The sequence below is a fragment of the Alosa alosa genome, chromosome 10, assembly GCF_017589495.1.
Source record: "Alosa alosa isolate M-15738 ecotype Scorff River chromosome 10, AALO_Geno_1.1, whole genome shotgun sequence".
Lineage (NCBI taxonomy): Eukaryota > Metazoa > Chordata > Actinopteri > Clupeiformes > Clupeidae > Alosa > Alosa alosa.
In genome coordinates, this window is record NC_063198.1 from 18,843,227 (window position 1) to 18,864,239 (window position 21,013).

General features: G+C 41.3%; 2 protein-coding genes and 2 long non-coding RNA genes across 8 annotated transcripts; 3 read left to right on the plus strand and 1 right to left on the minus strand.

The window, feature by feature from the left end:
- Positions 1-5,994: 5,994 nt before the first annotated feature.
- On the minus strand, positions 5,995-9,373 carry ppp1r3db (protein phosphatase 1, regulatory subunit 3Db). Of its 3 annotated transcripts, none has more exons than XM_048255975.1 (2): positions 8,779-9,373; positions 5,995-8,029 (listed from the first exon to the last, which is right to left on the minus strand). In XM_048255975.1, exon 2 carries the CDS (start codon positions 8,007-8,009, stop codon positions 7,107-7,109), a length of 903 nt encoding a protein of 300 aa, XP_048111932.1. In that variant the 5' UTR covers positions 8,010-8,029; positions 8,779-9,373; the 3' UTR covers positions 5,995-7,106. The 3 variants fall into 3 exon arrangements, with proteins under 3 accessions (XP_048111932.1, XP_048111933.1, XP_048111935.1); XM_048255976.1 differs by having other exon boundaries at positions 8,775-9,373; XM_048255978.1 differs by having other exon boundaries at positions 8,771-9,373.
- A 74-nt stretch (positions 9,374-9,447) lies between these two features.
- On the plus strand, positions 9,448-12,527 carry fam217bb (family with sequence similarity 217 member Bb). Its single transcript, XM_048255974.1, has 4 exons — positions 9,448-9,979; positions 10,117-10,186; positions 10,333-10,391; positions 11,061-12,527. The coding sequence occupies exons 1-4, from the start codon at positions 9,864-9,866 to the stop codon at positions 12,382-12,384; spliced, it is 1,569 nt and encodes a 522-aa protein (XP_048111931.1). The 5' UTR covers positions 9,448-9,863; the 3' UTR covers positions 12,385-12,527.
- A 1,717-nt stretch (positions 12,528-14,244) lies between these two features.
- On the plus strand, positions 14,245-15,811 carry LOC125302461. 2 transcript variants are annotated; one of them, XR_007194909.1, is made up of 4 exons: positions 14,245-14,309; positions 14,391-14,703; positions 15,252-15,347; positions 15,603-15,811. It is a non-coding gene; the product is annotated as an uncharacterized LOC125302461 (long non-coding RNA). The 2 variants fall into 2 exon arrangements; XR_007194908.1 differs by having other exon boundaries at positions 14,252-14,703.
- A 2,170-nt stretch (positions 15,812-17,981) lies between these two features.
- Positions 17,982-20,920, plus strand: LOC125302294. Of its 2 annotated transcripts, none has more exons than XR_007194884.1 (3): positions 17,982-18,284; positions 18,450-18,672; positions 20,029-20,920. It is a non-coding gene; the product is annotated as an uncharacterized LOC125302294 (long non-coding RNA). The 2 variants fall into 2 exon arrangements; XR_007194883.1 differs by having other exon boundaries at positions 18,571-18,672.
- Positions 20,921-21,013: the final 93 nt, after the last annotated feature.

A 21,013-nucleotide genomic window follows, 5' to 3' on the forward strand; every position in this document is an offset into this window, starting at 1 on the left:
ACACTCCCACTTATGCAGACCGGAACTGACCCCGTTTTGCTCCCATAGTAACGAATTACGTTGCTCTATCTTGCTAGTAATCAAGGATCTTTGCCTGTGCCAGTGTTCTGATTAGCCCGGGAACTACTCTGGGAGCTTAACGAACACAGCTGGCTTTAGGCCATTATGACATCACAGCCATTCGTCTATGGGGGAAAAATTAGCTTTTTAACATTTTTAATCCCCTATTTCTCAAAAAGTATAAACTTTTAAGAAAAGCTGAAAAAAGAACTCTCTTGTCCAACTCCAGACCTACACAACGGTTATTTCAACTTCAACCACGTAACAAATTTGTCAATTTTGTCATTTTCAACATTTGATATGTTGTGTGTCCTTTTTACAACTAAATATGAGTTTACGAGATTTGCAGATTATCACATTCTGTTTTTATTTGCATTTTACACAACGTCCCAGCTTTTTCTGATTTGGGGTTGTACAATAATACATTTCACACACAGGGGTGATTCAATGTACTGTAGGGCTGTATTTTGGGCACCAGCGCATGGCGTAAAACTCGTTATTCACCCGCGGAAAGTTTAATTTGGTATTTTGCACGTTTATTTTTTAAGCATTGCGCCCAGGGGTGTGGCAATTAACAACCTAGAGAGGGGCCTTGCGCGTTGTCTAAAAATCGCTATCATACACCACCTAAACCTGGTCAGAAGTCAATGGCGAGTTGTTCATATGCTATTTGCATGTCAACAGTCATATTGGCATGTAAATTAAATTGATTCATTAAGACTAACTTGAAACATTGTGAGGTATAAAAAGTGCAATGAGGTCACAAGAAATTAAAAGGCTCTGTTTTTCAGTTTCTTATTTCATAATAGAGTATGTAGTGAAAATAGAGTAGGCTATGCAGTAAACTTCTCAAAGTGCCCCACATACACCTATATACTTATCACATTTTAACATATACAAATACTATACAAACCCAATACATGTAGAAATTATATTTGAAATACTGCTTTGCTCTGTTTATCTGATTTTCAGTATTTTCCTTGACTCATTGTTTATCTTTCCCATCATGCAATTTTTCTGACATTGGCACATTCAAAACCAATTATTTGGGACAGCCAAGAATGTTCAATATTAATGAGGCTATTCAGAGCTCATGCATTAATGATGAAAATGTGTGGAATCATAATGCCTTAGAAGGCTAAAAAACTGGGTCAAAGCTGATAGCTGTGTCAGTTGGTAAGCGATGCAGACATCTCTAGCAACAGCGGTCTAAAGGTCGCTAAGATCACTGTATGCTAAAAGTTCCTTGTCCACAGAAGACCTGTGGTAAATTGAAGAGATATGAGAAAAACCCTAGTCAATACTTTCACTCCAGTGACCTTCTGGTTTGAGATTTGAAAGGGTCAATAACCAGACAAACAGATAAACCCACTCACCTGCTTTTATGTCTATACGTAGAACTTCCTTTACCATACTACTATCAGTGTGGAGGTCTGACTCAGGTGATGTTATTGTTTTTCTCTTAATAAGCTATCAACAGCTGCATGTCAGGATAAACAAAAACAAACCTTTTTATTTTATTTGCATTTTACACAACGTCCCAGCTTTTTCTGATTTGGGGTTGTGCAATAATACATTTCACACACAGGGGTGATTCAATGTGCTGTAATCTGTAACCCCCCAAGAATAACAGCAAATAAAAGTCTAAAAGGACAATAGCATTTAAAAGTTTAGGAAGTAAAACATCGAGCATAGTTTGGCTGGCTGTGAAACTGGCAACAGTTGGGGCCGTTTTGATGTCATCCGGAAGTTGATTCCAAAGCTGAACAGCAGCAGCTAAAAGCTCCTTCACCATGTTTAATTTGGTGGTCACAGCAGGATTTACCAACAAGTATTTATTCTGTGACATGGGAGATCTGGAAGGTGTATACTGCTGAAACATGTCTGAAAGGTAATTAGATCCCAGTCATGTACAATAGTGATTTATAAACAAACAGTAGCAACAAAGACGATAGCGGTCTATATTGCTCAAAAACAACACGTCACCCAACCATCACCACCTTGTCTGTCTGTTGCATTTCAACATTTCATTGCAATATGTCACATGACTGGCCCAGGTCCTGATGATGACTACCAGTGTGTCGGACGGTACAGCTGGCCCCCAGGAACTGGGTCAGGCCAGTTATGAGCTTCTCACTGATTCACCCAACCACCCCAGCGAGGACAAACTGACTCTATGGACGACATACAGTAGAGACGGCAGGGATCTGCATTCACAAATTGAGGCCAAACTAGTCTCAATGCTCTCGTGGCAGAGCCTCTCTCTGCTTCAGCTTTAATGGAGTCTCCTCTCGTGACTGGAGAGTGGAGAGTGGCTCCCCACTGCCAAGGACTACAGCGACGTGAAGGCAATGCCCGATCATGTGTGTCAGCGTGCATGTGTGTGTGTGTCTGTGGGTGTCCTTCATCCTCTACTCGATACCCTCAGAGGAAAAAGAAACACATACATAAAACACACACAAACATAGACAGAGCTGTAGACAAGCACAATACAAACATAAATGCTACAAACACATACAATAAGTAACAAGAACAACTAGAAATGTAATGCCAGAGGAATTACAATAGTGTATGGAAAGCTGCTGGCTTAATGTTGGTGGGGAAATTCCTGGAAAAAAAACATTGAATCACTTAATCTTTGAGTTCATACAAATCCTCGTACCAAAAGACCTTGTGTGTCAAGGCGTTCTTGAGATATAACACTCAAGGTGTTTTTGACCTTGACATTTGACCTCCAACATCAATTCACTTCATCTTTGAGTCCATACAAACACTCATACCAAATTTCAGGCATGTATGTCAAGACATTCTTGAGATATCGCGCTAAGAGTATTCATGGACTTGACCTTTGACCTCCAACATCAACTCACTTCATCTTTGAGTCCATACAAGCACTTGTGCCAAATTTGAAGCATATGCGTCAAGCCGCTCTGGAGATATAATGCGCAAAGCATGAGATATGTCTGTGACTTATTTTGACACACGGGAAGCACTTAAACAGGATGTGTAGTTTTAGGGAGCACCAGATTGTATGCATTAGAAGCTGCGACAGTTTGATTCACAGGTGACACCTGTGCCAGAGAGGGTTCAAGCGGAGCGAGAGGCGCAAACGTTCGACAATTTCCGCGTTCGATTATTGCAAGGGGGAGGGGGGAAAATCCCCCTTTATGCAGACCACAGTAAACCCTCGGTGCACTAATGTCAATGGAGATTTGTGGAATTTTACCAATAAATTGGTCATTATGTCTTTCTGGATTTGTTGAGGGTTTTTTGGAAAATTTTGTCATAATCTGTAAGTGTTTGGGATCAGTTCAAGCCTAAAAGTGTAATTTTTTAGCGTTCGGATTTGTAATAAAATAACTTAATATCAGACCATGCTGCTGCCAGTTACTGTCCGGTTGTTAGCATGCTAGCTAGCCTTTTAGCTAAGGTAACATTTTAAATGGAGAAGTGTAATTTCTTTGAAATGGCAACTAGCTGAATAACATTACTGACATTAGTTAAAGTGGATAGTTTGTACTCAAGTGAATTTGCAACAGTATATTAAGTTTAAGCGACGTCCTTCAACTAGTCACTTGTTAGCGCATAGTTGTACTATTGCCATAGCTACTCCCATCCACTTGTATAGCATTTTAAGCTAGCGTTAGCTAGCAAGCTAGCTCGGTTCACATGACTAATTAAATTATTCATATCATGTCCTAAAGAATGATTCGTTGGTATCATACACGATTATATACAATAATACTGTGAACACAATTATGTTTATTTGTTCTTATTGCTTATTAAGAGAGAAGTTTATTTAGTGACGAGGGGTGACACTCCCACTTATGCAGACCGAACTGACCCCGCTTTGCTCCCATAGTAACGAATTACGTTGCTCTATCTTGCTAGTAATCAAGGATCTTTGCCTGTGCCAGTGTTCTGATTAGCCCGGGAACTACTCTGGGAGCTTAACGAACACAGCTGGCTTTAGGCCATTATGACATCACAGCCATTCGTCTATGGGGGAAAAATTAGCTTTTTAAAATTTTTAATCCCCTATTTCTCAAAAAGTATAAACTTTTAAGAAAAGCTGAAAAAAGAACTCTCTTGTCCAACTCCAGACCTACACAACGGTTATTTCAACATGTCTGTATGTATAGCGGTTAGAGTGGCATTCATTCTTGAAAAGGTAAAAAGAAAAAGTTATATATATATATATATATATATATATTTTTTTTTTTTTTTTTTTTCAAAAGAGCTGCTGTTTAAAGAAATAGCTGTAGGCCAGTCTAAAGCAAAACAAGGGTCATCTTTGGGTCAGTTGGTATCCAGGTCTAAGCTGACATGTTTTGCTGTAAACTACACAGGCATATAAATCTCTTCCCTTTCATTCAGTATTCGGAGAGTATAGTGGACACAAGTAATGTCAGTTAAGGAGGTATCGTGCAAAAGCCTACATACTGCATTGTCCATGGCATGTTGTGTACACTGTTCATCTGTGATACGTCATGTGAATGTAAATACGTCTACAGCATGTTGCAACAGCCTTTAATATTCTTCATATTGGTCATGGTTGACAAAATAACAACAAAGCTTGTAAACAAATTGACAGTCCTTAACCACCAACGTTTAACACTGCCACCTATTGTTCAGTGGAAGCACTAGCTTAAATATGTAGTCCAATAGCATTTAGGTGACAAAGTGTGAATCTTGGCTTTACAGTTGACAGGGTTATTTGATTTTGTGAAGAAAAACAAGACAGTGATCTGTGAGAAAACAAAAATTAGGCAGAAATGGCACAAGTTCTGTATCTGTAGGCATGTATCTGCTGAATTACTAACTGCATCAACCTCTCCTGATCCAGTTAGAATGGCTCTCAATCAGCATCCAGCACTGTTTTCTATGAAGACACAGGTCAGAAATGACAAGTATGTTTCCATGCATCAGTGATTCACCTTGAACAACAATTCATAACAATCAAGAACAAAATAGACAAGGTAAATGTGCAATAGACAGCATAATATTCAAAGAAAAAATAACAAGCACGATTGTCTGATTGTGGGATTGAATAGGTGACAATGAACAAATGCCAATATGATCAGACACGTCTCACACACTGTCGTTCAAGAATTTGGGGTCACTTAAAAATGTCCACTCCATTATAGACAGAATACCAGCTGAGATCAGTTGCATTGTTTTTTTTAATCAGGGCAGCAGTTTTCACATTACATTATGTGCTTATATAACTGAAAAAGGGTTCTCCAATGTTTTCTCAATTAGCTTTTCAAAATCAGATAAGTAAACAGGATGTGTTTGGCACATTGGATGAATGGTTGCTGATAATGGGCAATGTACAGTAGATATTGTGTTAAAGATCAGCCATTTCTTTCTACAACAGTCATTTACAACATTAATGATGAAAACGAGGACATTTCCAAGTGACTCCAAACTTTTGAACGGTATAAGGTAATTCTTCCAAAACCAAAGTCTTTCATTGTCACATTCTTTAATCTTTACAGGTAAATCACGTCTTTAACAAGCATTACATGCATGTTGTTAACTTGCATAAAAGTGCACTATATCAAAAATACTTTTCAACTACCAAGTACAATCATTTGTGTTAGACTACATTAAAAAATGCATTTAAAATTGCACTTTCAATTTTTCTTTCTCTTTGTGTTTTCGGTTTGCTTGAACGTATGATAAGTCAGGGCAAAAAATAAATACAAGTATATATACTTTTTTGATCCTGTGAGGGAAATTTGGTCTCTGCATTTAACCCAATCAGTGAATTAGTGAAACACAAACAGCACACAGTGAACACACAGTGAGGTGAAGCACACACTAATCCCGGCGCAGTGAGCTGCCTGCTACATTGGCGGCGCTCGGGGAGCAGTGAGGTGTTAGGTGCCTTGCTCAAGGGCACTTCAGCCGCAGCCCACTGGTCGGGGCTCGAACCGGCAACCCTCCGGTTACAAGTCCAGAGTGCTAACCAGTGGGCCACGGCTGCCCCACAAAATTAGACATCTAAATTAATCTAAAACATCTAATTAATTCTTGTGAAATTAGTAATCTCTGGTGGAGCTGTCTGCTCTTGCACACTGGGCTGCTCTCCCCCCCTGCACATGCTCTTTGATGTCCCTGACATTCAGAACTTGCCAACTGTGAATGACTCACATGGGGCAGCTCCATAGTGGGCTTTGCTCTTGTTTGGTGAGGATGGGATATTCTTGGAAACACATAGCACGGTCATGCAATTTGTGTCTGCAACAGTCCAGTCCATTAGGGAGCTGAGCACCTTGTTGACATACCAAGGCCTGATGACCGACAGATGACCCGAGGGCAACGGCAATGGTGAAAGGTCAAATGTGATGTGCCATTTTAGTTAGGACCACAACAGTCTCTCTCACACTCCCACACTGTTTCTGTCTTGTGTCTGAGGATAATATTCAAATATTCCTGCAATTGCAACAGGTTTGCAGAGTAACATTTAAACAACTTAAGCATGCATTTTTGAGAATATTCTTTTTTAAATTTTCTTTTCCTTCTTTTTTTTAATTCACTCATCATAAATCAGAATCAGTTAATGTAAAACTACCTGAATTATTTTAAGAAAAAATATTTACATACAAGGGCCCACAACATAATATTCTGTCTACAGTAAATACACATGTTGTTTACTTAAGTTGATTACATAGCATTAACTTAAGTAAGTAACATAAGTAGCAACCAAAATAGCAACTGACTTTACACCAGACTGCTGTCTAGGAATTTAAGACTGTTGTAAATGTTTCTGATACTGATGAGTAAAGTCAACAAACCAAGCAAAATCTAGGCTACCTCTAAATGGCTAAAATGCAGTTGTAGCTGTGTTTGTTTGACAATTTGTTTAAACAGATGTAAGAAAGATTTATGTCCCTAAAAAGATTACACATTTTCTTTTTTAAAAAGAACTATAAGGTTTCAATGTTTTAAAAACAATGATATGGTCTATTTCTAAGTGCTTCTTCAACAATTACAAAATATTCAAATTCAAAATCTTAATGGCTCCCTCCAGTGGTCAACTAAATAAAGTGCACCATGCTGTCCTCACACTCTCTTGGGACAGATAGTTTGTAGTTCTGGCAGGTGAGCTTGTAGTTATTGCCTCCATTGTTGTCCCAGTACTCTGCCCTCATGACCTGGAAGCGAATGGCAAACTCCAAGATAGCACCAGGTTGCAAAATAAATGGTGGAACTGGCAAACGGAAACGGAAGACGTCCGCCTCCGGCTGGCCGGGTCTGTCGCTGGACGCGGCGGCAACCCAACTGGCCTTGGTCTCGGCCGTGCTCTTCCAGTTCGTGAAGGAGTAACGCACTGTGACCTCCTTCTCGAAGGCAAGGTTTAGAACCTGAGCGGTTCCAATGATCCCAACATCGGAACACAAAACCCTCTCCAAACACACCTTCTGTCCACGCAAGCGTTCCAGAAATCCCGGTTGAGCACCTATATCCTCTGGGAAGCTGGGCTTAAAGTAAGGCAGGGAGAGCTCGAGGTCCTTGCCGGAGAAGAGCTCCGAGTTCATCAGGAGTCTAGAGAGCACATGGTGTGGTATCAGCGGGTCCTCTCCGACCTTGAACACCTTGACCTTTTCCAGCTCCAGGCCCAGAGAGTCAGCGAAGCGCACCTGCATGTGGGCCTGCTTGGGGCGACGACTGGGTGTGGACGGCAGTGACTGGGCACGTCGCCTCATGATTGGCTTTGGTGTGGCCTCACAGGACAGACTGCGTCTATGTTTTGACTCCATAGGGGATGGAGACCGTGGGCTGGGGGGTCGGATCCTCACTGGCTTTCGCTCTGACTCCGGCTTGTAGATATCACTCAAGCGGATAATCATGGTTGGCTGGGACATCTGACTCATGCCCGTGGTGAATTGAGGGCCCAGATCACTCTTTGGGCCAGAAGGTTGTGGACTGAATTTGGACATGATTCTGTGCAAGAGTACATCTGCGCCATGAGCGCAAGACCAAAATAAATACACTCCCCATGGAAAATCACAGAAATGACCAATAACAGACAAACGCAGTTAGGTCATAGACATAGGAAAGACATAGCCTATGTTACAGTTGTGGAAAATGTCTTTGATTCAATGTCTGCACATTCCATGACTACAAACTGAAAATCTATGTGGTTATGATTTTCAAGACATCTTTTGCCAAATTTTACTAATTAATCTTTCATTTATCATATTGATCGATCCAGTCTCTCACACAAACATGTTCATATGCATTTGTGGGCGTTTGATTGCATTTCTGGGCGGTTACCAGGTACGCCATGCTGTTGGAGGTGCAAACAAACATAATGAAAGCACAGTTTTATAGCCATCCATATGCGTGTCAAATGTTGAGTTACTCCACTCCAGTCTATATTTGACGTCACTCCTATGATGTATTGGATTGTCTATCCAAAGTAATGTGCCTGTTTCTGAGTGAACTGATGGTCAAATTAACCAAAAATCCAATATTGTTTGCACCTCCATCCAAGTGGTCCGTCTGTGACATGTTTGTGTGAAAGAAAGAATTCCATGTAGCAGAACTATAAATGTGCATAAAGAGAGTAATTTACAAGAATGAGTTAAATATATCACCATGAGTAGAATAGGTCTAGCCTATCTTTATAGGCTAATCGATTAATTTACAACAGGAAATAGTAGGCTACATTATTTATTGAAGGACTTAGCCTACTAACTTACTTACTTGCGGTCGGTCAGCACCTCTTTAAACATCCGACTCCTCTCTTTCCATCAACTAAATGCATAACCCTTGACAACAAGCCATGTCTTCTGAGATATCAAATCCATATTAGGCTTAGAACTAACTTAGTAGTGACACGAAAACGTCAATACTTCCTTCCAAAGTCAAACTTCGGAGCGAGTCGAGGGAAATCGTGACGTAGGATATTCTGACTTCAATTGGTAATTATTGTTTCCGTAAACAAAGTTCCTATAATTAAGGAGTTGGATCAAGTTAATGTCAAGCAGCGTGATTGTAGAATCGTTGTTGTCCTGGCTCGTTTCGGAATACATAACCTTTGACATTTAGACACCAATCCCTTTGGGAAGCGTAGTAGACGACGTGCACACATGATATGAGGCTACCTCACCAGCACGTAGTAGGCTAGCGCTTGAGAATCTCTTAATGGTCATGCACTTGACTTTTTTGCGCATTTTGGAAGTGCGTTAAGAAAACGAAACGATAGGCAGGCTACTACTGGTTTGAAACTCTTCCGCAATCGTATGCTCTTCCTGTAGCAGGCGAGATCACAGAACATAAACCGTACACGGCCAAATGACGTCGCCTGCAGGTACCGAAAACCCTGTCACGTTTAACACTACATTTCCCACCAAACACTTCGGCCTTATGGATTAGGTCCACATCTGGCACATCTGGATACTAAAATAATGAGAAAACAGTCACTGGTGGTGTAAATAGTGGAGCATTGTCGTAAAATCGTTGAATGCACGCTAAGCAATTAGTGCGGGCTATCGCATTACATTCCGCTGTTCGCTGGTAGAGGTGGTAGAGCGTTGATTCTGTGAATTATTTATCATAACGTTACCATAAGGATTCACTAACCCTGTTCTCATCTTTCACAGCGCTCGAGAGAGGATAAAGGGTTAAGCCGTTTTATGATTGTGGTGCCATAGGCTACTAGGCTCCTTCTCTAACCAAAAGCAGAGAGGGGAATGAACAGATCAGGCCGGACAGAATCGTAAGGCATATCCCCGGAATAGGCATCATTTCGAAGCGAAGACGGGCATGGCCACGCTAGATCATCGAACATGATGGGGACAATCCTAGAAGAACGCGCAACGACAAACAACTCGCACAAACCGCCCTCCAATAAAAGGCAGACCACAAAACCCCAGTGGATTAACGGAGCGCTAACAAAGCAGAGGTAACGGAAAATGTGTTGGAAGAATTTGGATACCTTCAGTTTAATTCGTTTTGCACATTGTTAAACGTGTTATAGGCTACTGTATGTGATTCACTTAATGTGTTGTGCTTTATTTTAAAATACATATATTGTAACAGCAAAAAAGTTTTCAAGCCCGTGGTGCCGAATGGTCCATTAAGAGAAACCAAAATTCCAGTGCCTGAGAGTGTAAGTTGTCTATTTAGGACTACTCTACAATCTCTACTACTCCACAGAAAATTGACACAGCATGGAAATCTGTGTTCTCTTAAACTGAAACACAGTGGCCTGTTCTAGTAACCTGTCTGATTTGTTTTATTCCTTGGTCTAAGTAGGGTTATCAGCCAAAAAGGAGAAGCAAACCTGATCAACCCCCACAGGTGGACACCTCAAGGTGAGCTCTCTCAGACCACCTGTTCATTGCCACATTGCTTAAAGGTATAGTCTGTTATACACATGGAAGTTTACTGTTAATTTACCTCACTCTATGCAGTGCCTCTGGTACTGTTTTGCTGTGGTGATACCTTGCTTTGAGAGATTACCATAACAGTTTATTATTGTTTACAGATTATTGTTATCATTGGTTTGGTCCAAAGGGATTTCTTTACACTTGTATGCAAAACGCCAAGGCACACTGGCTTATGGTTACTGATGTAAAGTATGTCACACACATTATTATCTAGGCAATAACAGGAGTGTTCATTCTCATGCCCATGTTTCTCTATACAGTGTGTTCATGAGCTGAAACCACAGTGATGTTGCTTTTTAATCAAGAAGATGTGTCATTTATGTATTTACAATAACCCTCTAGCCTGGCTATATCATATGTATCTGTATTTGTATTGGGCTCCGCAAAATTCCACAGCACACCTCACTTTGCCTCACGGCACACCATTTGAGAACCACTAGTCTAGACCAGTAACAGGGAATAGAGTATTTTTTCCTAAGGTTGCAGACTCAGGACATACCATATTAATTGTAAAGCTGGGATATTGGGGTATTGTAATGCATGTACTGAATTTCAATTACCTGTTATTAACACTGAGTTGTTTAATTTCTGCAGCACACGGAGACATCTGAACCCTAAGACAGGGCCACAGCTGTCTTCCCTATGGGAGACGAGAGAGAGGCCACCGAAACAGGTCTCTCATTCCAAAAATAACAAAGATATGAGCCACAGAGGCCCAGGTAGAGGGCACTGCCATGTTTCCCAGTGCCTCAGCCATCCGTCAGAACTGAGGAGCGACAGCTTTCGGGAGAGAAGGCCGAGTTTAGGCCGAGCCAATACCGGTGAGGACTCAGACAGTGCTAGTGACCTCTCCGACACGGAGAGAGCCCCCGCGCCCCCCACCCCTGGCACGCCGCCAAATCTGAACCTGAGAGCCGAGGTCATTGACCCCGCTGAGTTTCAGCGCCCTAGGGGTATCCCCCAGCAGCAGCGGCAGCCCCAGTGCCAGTTCAGTAAGAGCTACCCGGACTTCCTGCCCCCGCCTTTCAACGCCTGGAGCCTGCGGCAGCTGGCTGTGTTCCTCAACACGGAGGGCAAAGGCGTGCCGCGGCCCCGACCTGTGGGTCAGCTGGAGAAGTACCTGGAGCGACTGCTGAAGCTGGAGTGGCATCAGAGCCAGACGATCCAGGATGAGACAGGCGGCGACGAGGGAGGCAGCAGGGGTGCCCCCCGACCTTCCTGTTGCCCTCGGCCCCACAGCACTCCCTCTGCCAACCTGAGTACCCCCAAAAGCATCCTCCAGTGCCAGCGGGCTTTCCCCCTCGCCCTGCTCTCCTCCATCACCCACCCCATGCCAGTTCAGCAGGTGGGCTGTGCATGCCCGCACTGCCACGCCCGCTACCCGCACTGCAACGGCTCCTGCCGGACGTATGCCTACCAGCACAACATACACCCGAGCCCTCTGGTGGAGCGCAGGGGCCGCGCAACCGTTCCCAAGAGAAGCAGCAGCGAGAACCGCACCCAGGCGACCGAGCCTGCTTACCCATCCCGTGGCTACAAGCCAGGGAGCTTCAATGGGAGCAGTCACCTGAGACGCATGCAGGCTGCCGGAAACATTCGCAACCCATCGCTCAGCCCTCCAAGGCTCCAGCCCCTGCGGCCTGTGTTTACATCCATGGAGGCTGGGGCCGGGCCCAGGAGGGAAAGAAACCCAACCAGCGGAGGTGATACTCTGGGGAGGGAGGGGAGGGAAGGAAGGGAAGGAAGGCCGGTCAGCCAGAGACGGAGAGCTGTCTCAGAGAGAAGGAAGGTCGTGTCCAGTGTGAAGCAGTGGGATTTGAAAGTGGACGCTCTTGCTGCTGAACAGGCAGCCAAGCTGAAAGACTTGGTTTCTGGCAGATCAACTGGGAGGATGAGGCGTGTTGAATTTGTCACGTGACTTTTAAAAGAATGTATTATTGTAACAAGCACATTTTCAATTGTCACATACTGTAGCATCATTGATCAAATTATCATCTTGCATTTTATAAACCTGTCGATCCTGATGTTGAAATCTCACAAAATTAAATATTTTGTCTTTTATATATTTTTGAGTGTATGCAAGCCTGCATGTGTGTGATTGTTTGCATTAGTGTGTGTGTGTTGTGTGTGTGTGTTTTTGTTAGTTTGTGTGTATATGTGTGTGTGTGTGTGTTATTTTAGAACCTGGCTGAACCTCTGCATGGAAAGAACTAAATAAATGATCAGTGCATTAGTATTTATGAGAACCAAGAATTTCCATTTTAATATAAGGCTGGACTATCTCTTTCAGGCCTCATCTGGCCTCATCTTTCTAGGCCTCATCTGAGACAAATCTATCATTGTATGACTGGTTAACATTTCCAAACCACTAATTTTTTACTGTTGTAAAAAAATATTTTTCACTTTATACAATTAAATTGTATGCTGATTTTTATTAGGTGATGTTTGAATATTTACCTATGTTTACATCCTATGCAATAATACTTAATATTTGGAATAAGAACTGAATGAATGTGAGCTTCACATAAATAAATCCTTGATTACAGTATCATCTCCTTTAATGACTTCATGGATATGAAGCACTCTCTCAAAATTAATTGGAGCAGCTCACAGCTAGTGCAATATGGAGGACCACAGGTGTCACTTAAATGGCAAATGAAGTTCGTTAATTTGCCATTTAAAACAGTATTACAAAATATAATTTACAAAAAGTATTTTGTAAATCAATTATTAAATGATCAATAAATACTCTAATTGTAAAAAGGGATTTGCAAATATAATTGCAAAATCATTTGCCAAATAGACCTATTTTCTTTATATTAGTTAGTAGGAGTTTTATTACAAAGGAGCTATGGACATCTTACGTAATGCCGTACTTGCACTGGCCGATGACCTAGATGGCGCTTCGGTGGAGTATGGCATGGCATTAAACAGGCTGGTTGGAATCCGAAACGAGCTACGAGAAGCGAACTTAGAAGATAATTTCCGGACACATCTAGATCGGGCTGAAGTTGCTTTGCTCCAGCATTTGCCTAACATCAAGGCAGAGATAAGGCGCCAGATAGTCATCGGGGTGCCTAGGAAGCAAATAGCAAGTGACGTTGGCGTATCGCTGAAAACTCTTCAACGCTGGATTGCCCGATTTGGTATAAGGTAAGCCAAGTCAAGTTGTGCTGGTAACGTTACCATAAGTTAGCCTACTGCTAGCTGTGTCTAGCTTAGGCCTACTAAAGTTAACGTTAGGCCTACTAAAGTGCTAGCATTAATTATCTAACCACTAACCTTACAACCAGTGCTATGGATGTAATGTGGAAGAGATACATATGAAAGATAATTGTAATGGTGACATGTCATTAGTTTTAGTAAGGTTCCTGTTTTTTTTTTTTTATCCAAAAAGTTAAGCATTTGTTCTGCTGCCGTCAGCTGTTCAGCAAAATGTATAGAAGCTATTGGTTGCTTAGGAACGAACACTTGACACAGCCATAACTGATGATAACCTAGGCCTACTTGTTTTAAATACATATTTTCAGAGGTAGACCTACTGACGTTTCAATTCTGTGTGCACTCAGACGAGAAGATTTGAACAATATGTTGAAGGGGTCATAGAATGCAAAACCGAGTTTACTTTGTCATAGATGAATAGTGATAGTTCAGTGGGTGAAATGGACATACAGAGAACTTCAAAACCCCACCGACACCTCCTTCCTAACGTATGCAAATCTCACAATTCGAAACTCCCGCCATAAAACGGGCGAATCCAAACGAAGCTGCGGGTGGTACCTTATTTGGCTCTGGCCTGTACATTTGTCACGCCTCAAAATTTACATACAGACCAGCCCACTGGTGCTCTGAGCCCAGGAACGTGAATGGAGAGCGAAGATGAGACAAACACTAGTTTAGCTGCCTGATCGTTTACTTCCACAGGAATTATAAAGCAGACAGTTCTTCAAGGATATCGAAAATGAACCACTGTCGTAAATGCAGTGTTCCAGGCTGAAACTTAGGCTACAAAGAAAGCTGAGACTTTCCATAGTCTTCTCAAGGATTCAAAAGTTCGAGGGGCATGGATAATGTTTTTCTACCAGAAGATCCCTGCAAAGTTCCACACTCCGTTATTAATTTGCAAAACATTTCACCGAAGGCAGTTTTCAAAACCTTGTACAGTTAAGCAGGATTTGCTAAGCTGCTGTTACTGAAACGAGGGGTTCCGACCGTAAGGTCATCACAACCGCATGCTGTAAGTATTATTTTGTCGCTAAGCAGTTATTAGGCATGCTAACGTGTATCTAGCAAGTAGAATGTGTGATTTAGTTCATTGGCAAGGCTATTTAATTTTCCTGTGTGTCATTCGGATTAAACCTATGTTGTCATGTTAACCTACATTTTACTATGCATGTTTGTCGAGATCTCTGACAGGTTATGTTCTCAGCAAGATAGCTAACTGAAGCTGAGTAACACGATAGTTTGGTTGCTAAGCTGTAATATAACCAATACCCATAACACATACGTTTTTGACGTCAGAAGTGGAAACAACTTCACGTTATCAATTCAAATGATATTTAGTCGATATGTTGAAAACCGTGTTGTGTAGATACAATGGATTTATTTGCACGTTCTTATTTTAGAACATTACAAGAACGGCAGCATGCCAAACAGATGCTCCAAGTGTGGCATCTTGCGGGGGTTAGAATGTTAGCAAATGCTTTTGCTGTGAGTTAACAGCTTGGTGTGTGCATGCAAAAGTGACTTTCACTTGTGTTACAACATTTCTGTTGTTTGGTTTAGGTTTTATCTAGCAGCCATGCACTTCAATGAGAATGCTGAGTCCCCACAACAGAAGACAGCCAAGGAGAAACTATGTACAGACTTGCCAAACAATTTGTAAGTTTAATAAAATATATGTTTTTATTGCAAACAACAAATCAAAATGTGCAACAGTATAGGCACTAAAAAGAACTTATCGATTCACACACAACAGGCTGTCTTAGACCTGATGCTTCTGGTGTCAAAATCATCATCAGTACTGTAAACAAAGCACAATGTTCAGGGCCATACAATTTGTTTATTGTACAGTATACAGCCTACAATAAACTGTTTTACAGTATCCAATATGTCCTCTTTCTTGTCCTCTTCGAGATCATCAAAGACCCTCTTCCTTATTGGGATGCCTTCCAGCGGATTCCTGTGCCCCAGGACTTGTGTGCTCAGCTTGACAGACCTTCCATGGAGGATGCTGTTGCTGAACATGTGTCACGGTTCAGTCGAAAAGGGGTCTGAATCCAACGTACTGCCCTGAAGTATCCGGAAGCTCCCTCCATATGCGTAGCACCACAAACAAGGGGATCATGTAGGGTGACCAGACCTCCCGAAAAATTCGGGACAGTCCCGATATCCAAGCAGTGGTCCCGAATCCCGAATCCTGCCCTAATTGTCCCGAAAATTATACTCAATCAGAATACTGAGTAGTTATTTTCTGATAAACATTAAAAACTGTCCGTAGAGAGGTTGAGTAGACTGCATGCAGCCCCCGACGGCAGCTAAGTGTCTGGATGCAGCCCGGCTACTTTGTTTCTTTTTCTTTTTCTTGTTTCTTTTCTTTTTTTTTTTCTATAATTAGGCGAATATGCACTGATTTCGCTGGCCGAGGACATTGAATGTGCAGGCAGCGCAGCAGGCAGAGCCAGCCTGTGTGCAAAAAAAATACGTCGGAAGTTCGGCCTAATGTCCATGTCGTTTTAACATAATCTACTTAATCTAACAATTATTTTGTATTCTTACTTAATGACCCATAATTTTGGCAAGGCTTGTTATTAGCGTTAGGCTATTATCCTTATTCTGAAATGTCTGATTTGCACTGTTTCGCAGTCATTGTTTTTTTTTTTTTTTCCCCCACAATGACATTTTGAGTTCATGACCAACCCCTCCCTCAAAAAAAAAAAAAAAAGCGTCCCGAATTACAGCCAATCTCATCTGGTCACCCTAGGATCATGACACGGACGCTTCTTCTAAGGAAACCCCAGCTCCTGCTCACAAAAGACCTGTAGGCCAAGTCACTTCATTGCCTGCAATGAGAACAGGGTGGAAAAGCTAATTTTTTTTACTATTTATTTTTTTTATATTTTACATCAAAGTATCACTGGACAATTGTTGGAAAAAAAAAAAAAAGTTTATCATTTTGTGGTGTTGATCAAACTGTGTTTTTGCAATATGCTGAACCAATAATGAATGTGTATTGGTTAAAAATATTTTATTTATATATTGTAACTGCTCAGTTGTGTAACTGGTCAGCTCCTCAGGAACCTGGGTCATTCTTTTAATAACCTGTAAAAACAAACATAATTTCCCTGCTGTTATTTCGTAATTTTGAATGAGCAGGTAGCACAAAGTAGCAAATGTCTCCAGTTTTAGTTACCAGAGTTGTAAGATAACATATTAGGCTACTACATGGAAAGAAGGTAATAATCTCAATCGGATGTCAGCAGGATAGTTACAAGATTACATTACACGCATATTACCACTACAATAATGTATGTAACTCCTAATCAGATGACCTATTCACCAGGAGAATATATATGACTAAAACGAGTACTTTCCTTGCAAGCAGCACTCCTTTCACTACAGCATAGCCTGAACTGCCCACGACGGGCTACAAACTTTTCAGCTAGCTTCTAACTGGACATCTTGACAAAAATTGCACAAGGGTACAAGTTGTAAAACATTTGTTTGTGTGCAAATTAATAACTTCTGTTGCTTACAATGCTAAAAACGAACCTAATACAATGTTTAGCTTAGTCTACTTTACACTAACGTCGCGAGTATTACAGCTAGCTAACTGGGCTACGTGTGGCAAACTCAAGTAAATGACAAAACTTACCACTCTGAAGTAGTCATTTCCAATCTATGGGCGACTGGTTACTCCTCTATTTCAGATTCTTCCTCTGATTCAGGCTCAAATATGCTGTTCAACACCTATGTCTCCATAGTATTTCCACCTTGGCTGTTTCAGTGAGTGCTGTCGGCCATGTTTGCGTCTTTGCTCCGCAGCTTTGCTCGTTGTAAACCAACCAATCAGCACGCAGGTCATCTAAATATTCATGAGCATACCATAAAAGGAAGAAAACCTCTCGTTTCATTCTAGGGCTTTTAACCAGGCTTGCATTAGGGCGCATAGAACAGCACATATGCCATTTTCAGCCCAACCAATGTTACACACCCTATTCAGAGACCTTAAGGACCAGCACAAAATACCCTATATCATCATTCTATCACCCCTTTAAATGACGAGGAGCTGGACAGAATTGTGTACCAAATTCATTGCCGGTATCCCAGCGCCGGGTACAAAATGATGGTGGGACACTTGCGGTCGATGTCGACGTGTCGATCCGCAAGGGGTACTGAGCCGAAAGCGGTCTCTACGAACAACAAGGAGACACTCTGTTCCTGCGCCCAACAGCCTTTGGCATATTGATGGGAATCACAAGCTCATAAGGCAAGTGTGTGCAACCTAACATCAACAGCATGGATAATGTCTGAAAAAAAGATAAACATATATTTATAACATATTTGTAGGTGGCGAGTTGTTGTGCATGGTGGCATCGATGGATTCTCCCGGCTGATCGTATTCCTGACAGCAGCAACAAACAACAGAGCTCAGACTGTCCTTCAGAGTTTCCTTACTGCAGTGGATCAGCATAGTATTCCCTCAAGAGTCCGTTCAGACAAAGGAGGGGAGAACACTTAAGTGGCACGTTTCATGGTGACAAGTAATGGACCCAATAGAAACTCTCACATTTCTGGAAAAAGTGTCCACAATCAAAGGTAAACAGTTTAAACCCAATAAATGTGATAATACATTTAAGGGGGGTTGTTTTAATGTAACTGTTAACACAATTACAATAAGGCTGCAGTGTACCTTAGTTAATCGTCTATAAAATAATGTGAAATTATGTTAGAAATGGGACAGGTTTTTATTTTTTTTTTTAGAATTGAACGGCTGTGGCGGGATGTATTTGAAAAAGTACTCAATCTCTTCTATACCACTTTTTATCGTCTGGAAGAAATGGGATTGCTTAATCCTGGACACAGACCTGTATGCTTTACATAGGTGTTGCATGCCGCATATCCAGTCACATCTGCACCAGTTCCAGAAAGCTTGGAACAACAACCCTTTGAGAATGGAAAGAAACAAATCTCCTCTACAACTGTGGTATAGCAAACCAAGAGATGGGCACAGGAGAAGCCTTAGTCAGGCCATCCTTAAAAATATTTTCGTTTGCCGTAACCCGACCGACCCTGTCAATTTAGAACCGACCCAAATATTTATTTTTTTCCCCTTTTAGTCCGACCGACTTGCCGGTTGTAAACTTGCGTTAATACCGACCGATTGTTTTTTTTTTTTACTCTAAACAACCAATACAAATGCAATAAAATAATATTTCTTTTAGTAGGCCCAAGTATTGTGAATATAAATTGCCTACATGCAAACGTGGCTCACTTAAAAAAAAACCTGTGGCGTCATCTCTACACCATTGGTTTTACGCATGTCACACTATGGCCTACGCTTCGTTTCATTCACGCAAACTGATAACGCTTTTACTTGGCACGAAGTTCTGGAAGAACTGGCCAGATCTTTTTCATCCCTCCTCCCCTAGTCTAACGGTGACCGTCGGAGTATTGAAATTGGTTGTGGTCTATTCAGCATTTCTCAAAATATGGGTCCGCAACATGGAGACTGCTGGTCCGCTGGAGTCGTGGAGTGAAATTAGGCCCGGTGCTTCATCTGATAATTTGCTGCGCGGTTGATCAAGAAACCGCGGATCGACGAAAAAAAGAAAACAAACGTTTCTGCTATCGATGTCATTAAACATGGAGCCCTACAATTAAGTGGTGGTATGAGCATTCATTCAGTGCTTGGCTGCGCGAGAGAAACTGAAACTAATCGATAACGTTGGTATCAAAGCTCCGCTTCAACCTGTTGGAAGGCTATTTATTTATTTAACGAAACTTAATAGAACAACGTTGTTTTTTGGAACTTCCTTAGAAACAGAGCAGAGACTGTATAATACACTGTATAACATTGAGTATTGTATAGTCAAATTTCAATATAACGTGGCCAAGAGCTATTGTAGCCTTCTTTCTGGGTACATGTAGATGAGCCCTATGACCCAAAAGTCTGCCATGACCGGGCATCAGGTCAAAGAAGTTTGAGAAAGGCTGGTCTATATAACCTGCATCAGAATGAGGTTTGCAATGGTGCGCCTGAAGGCACGGGTTGAAGACCCAGTCAGTTACGTCATGATATGCACATTTGTGTAAATTCATTCCTACGTAATCACCATGACCAAAATTTTACTTTTTTTTTTTTTACTTTGAATCTTGAAAAAAAAAAAAATATTGACCTACCTACCGACCCATTTTTAATTTTTTTTGGCTGTTACTGCAAACAAAAATATTTTTAAGGATGGCCTCAGGTAATTTACTTTTGTTCTAATAATTTCAAACACATCATGCAATGCTTCTGAAATAACCAACATTTCCCTTTACACTTAATGTACATATACAGGCCGGTGGTGAAGGCAGAGTCGACTGGAGCGAACCACAGAGACCTATGACAACTGGAGTTTATGTTCCTGAATTGGAGCTGCCCCGTCCTTTGACGACAACGGAACAAGCAACACTACCAAACTACGGTGGCCGAGAAGGGCCATAACACATGCAACTTATGAAAACACATGCAACTTATGAAAACACATGCAAATCAACAAAACACATGCAAATCAACAAAACACGTGCAAATAAACAAAACACCAACAACTTAAGAAAACATCTTCATCTTGACGTGCACATCATTTAGAAAACGCGCTGCAAATTCAGACAACATTTACATTTCAGAAACGAGCTGCAAACTGCACTCACAACACAACGGAAGTGTTTCTGGGGGACACTTAAAAGTGATGAACAACTCTGAACGGGTGTGACCGCAACAGCTGGCTCTAAATGATCGGAAATGTATTTGGGTTTATTTTAACATTTTAATGGCACTTAAAAATAATGAACACCTCTCCTTTACTGTCTGTACGTATGTATGTATGTATGTAGGTTTACACTACACTGATGATAATGAGCCTACTATGAAACTCTAGGGATTGTTTTCATGCTAACTGTTAATTGTTAGTAGCGTAGTTTTGCTATCTTGCTAGAATGCCCTGAACATATGTAATTGTAATAGTGAGAAACTGTTTCAGCAAATCTACCTTTTATTTATTTGTGCATTTATTTGTTACTACTTGTTTATTGATTGTGAATAGTGTTGATTAATATTTGACACATTGACCGTTCCGGTTACCATAACAACCGGAATGTTTACTGCCTCCTCAGTTGATGTTTATGCTGAGTGAGGCAGGTATGTATAGCGACTAAGCTCTGAACATTATGATAATAATTGATAAATACTAGATAAATATACACAAAATTTACATGATTTTCTTTTGTATTGTTGGATAAAAACATGTAACATATGTAGATACACTGTTCTCTAACTGTATTGA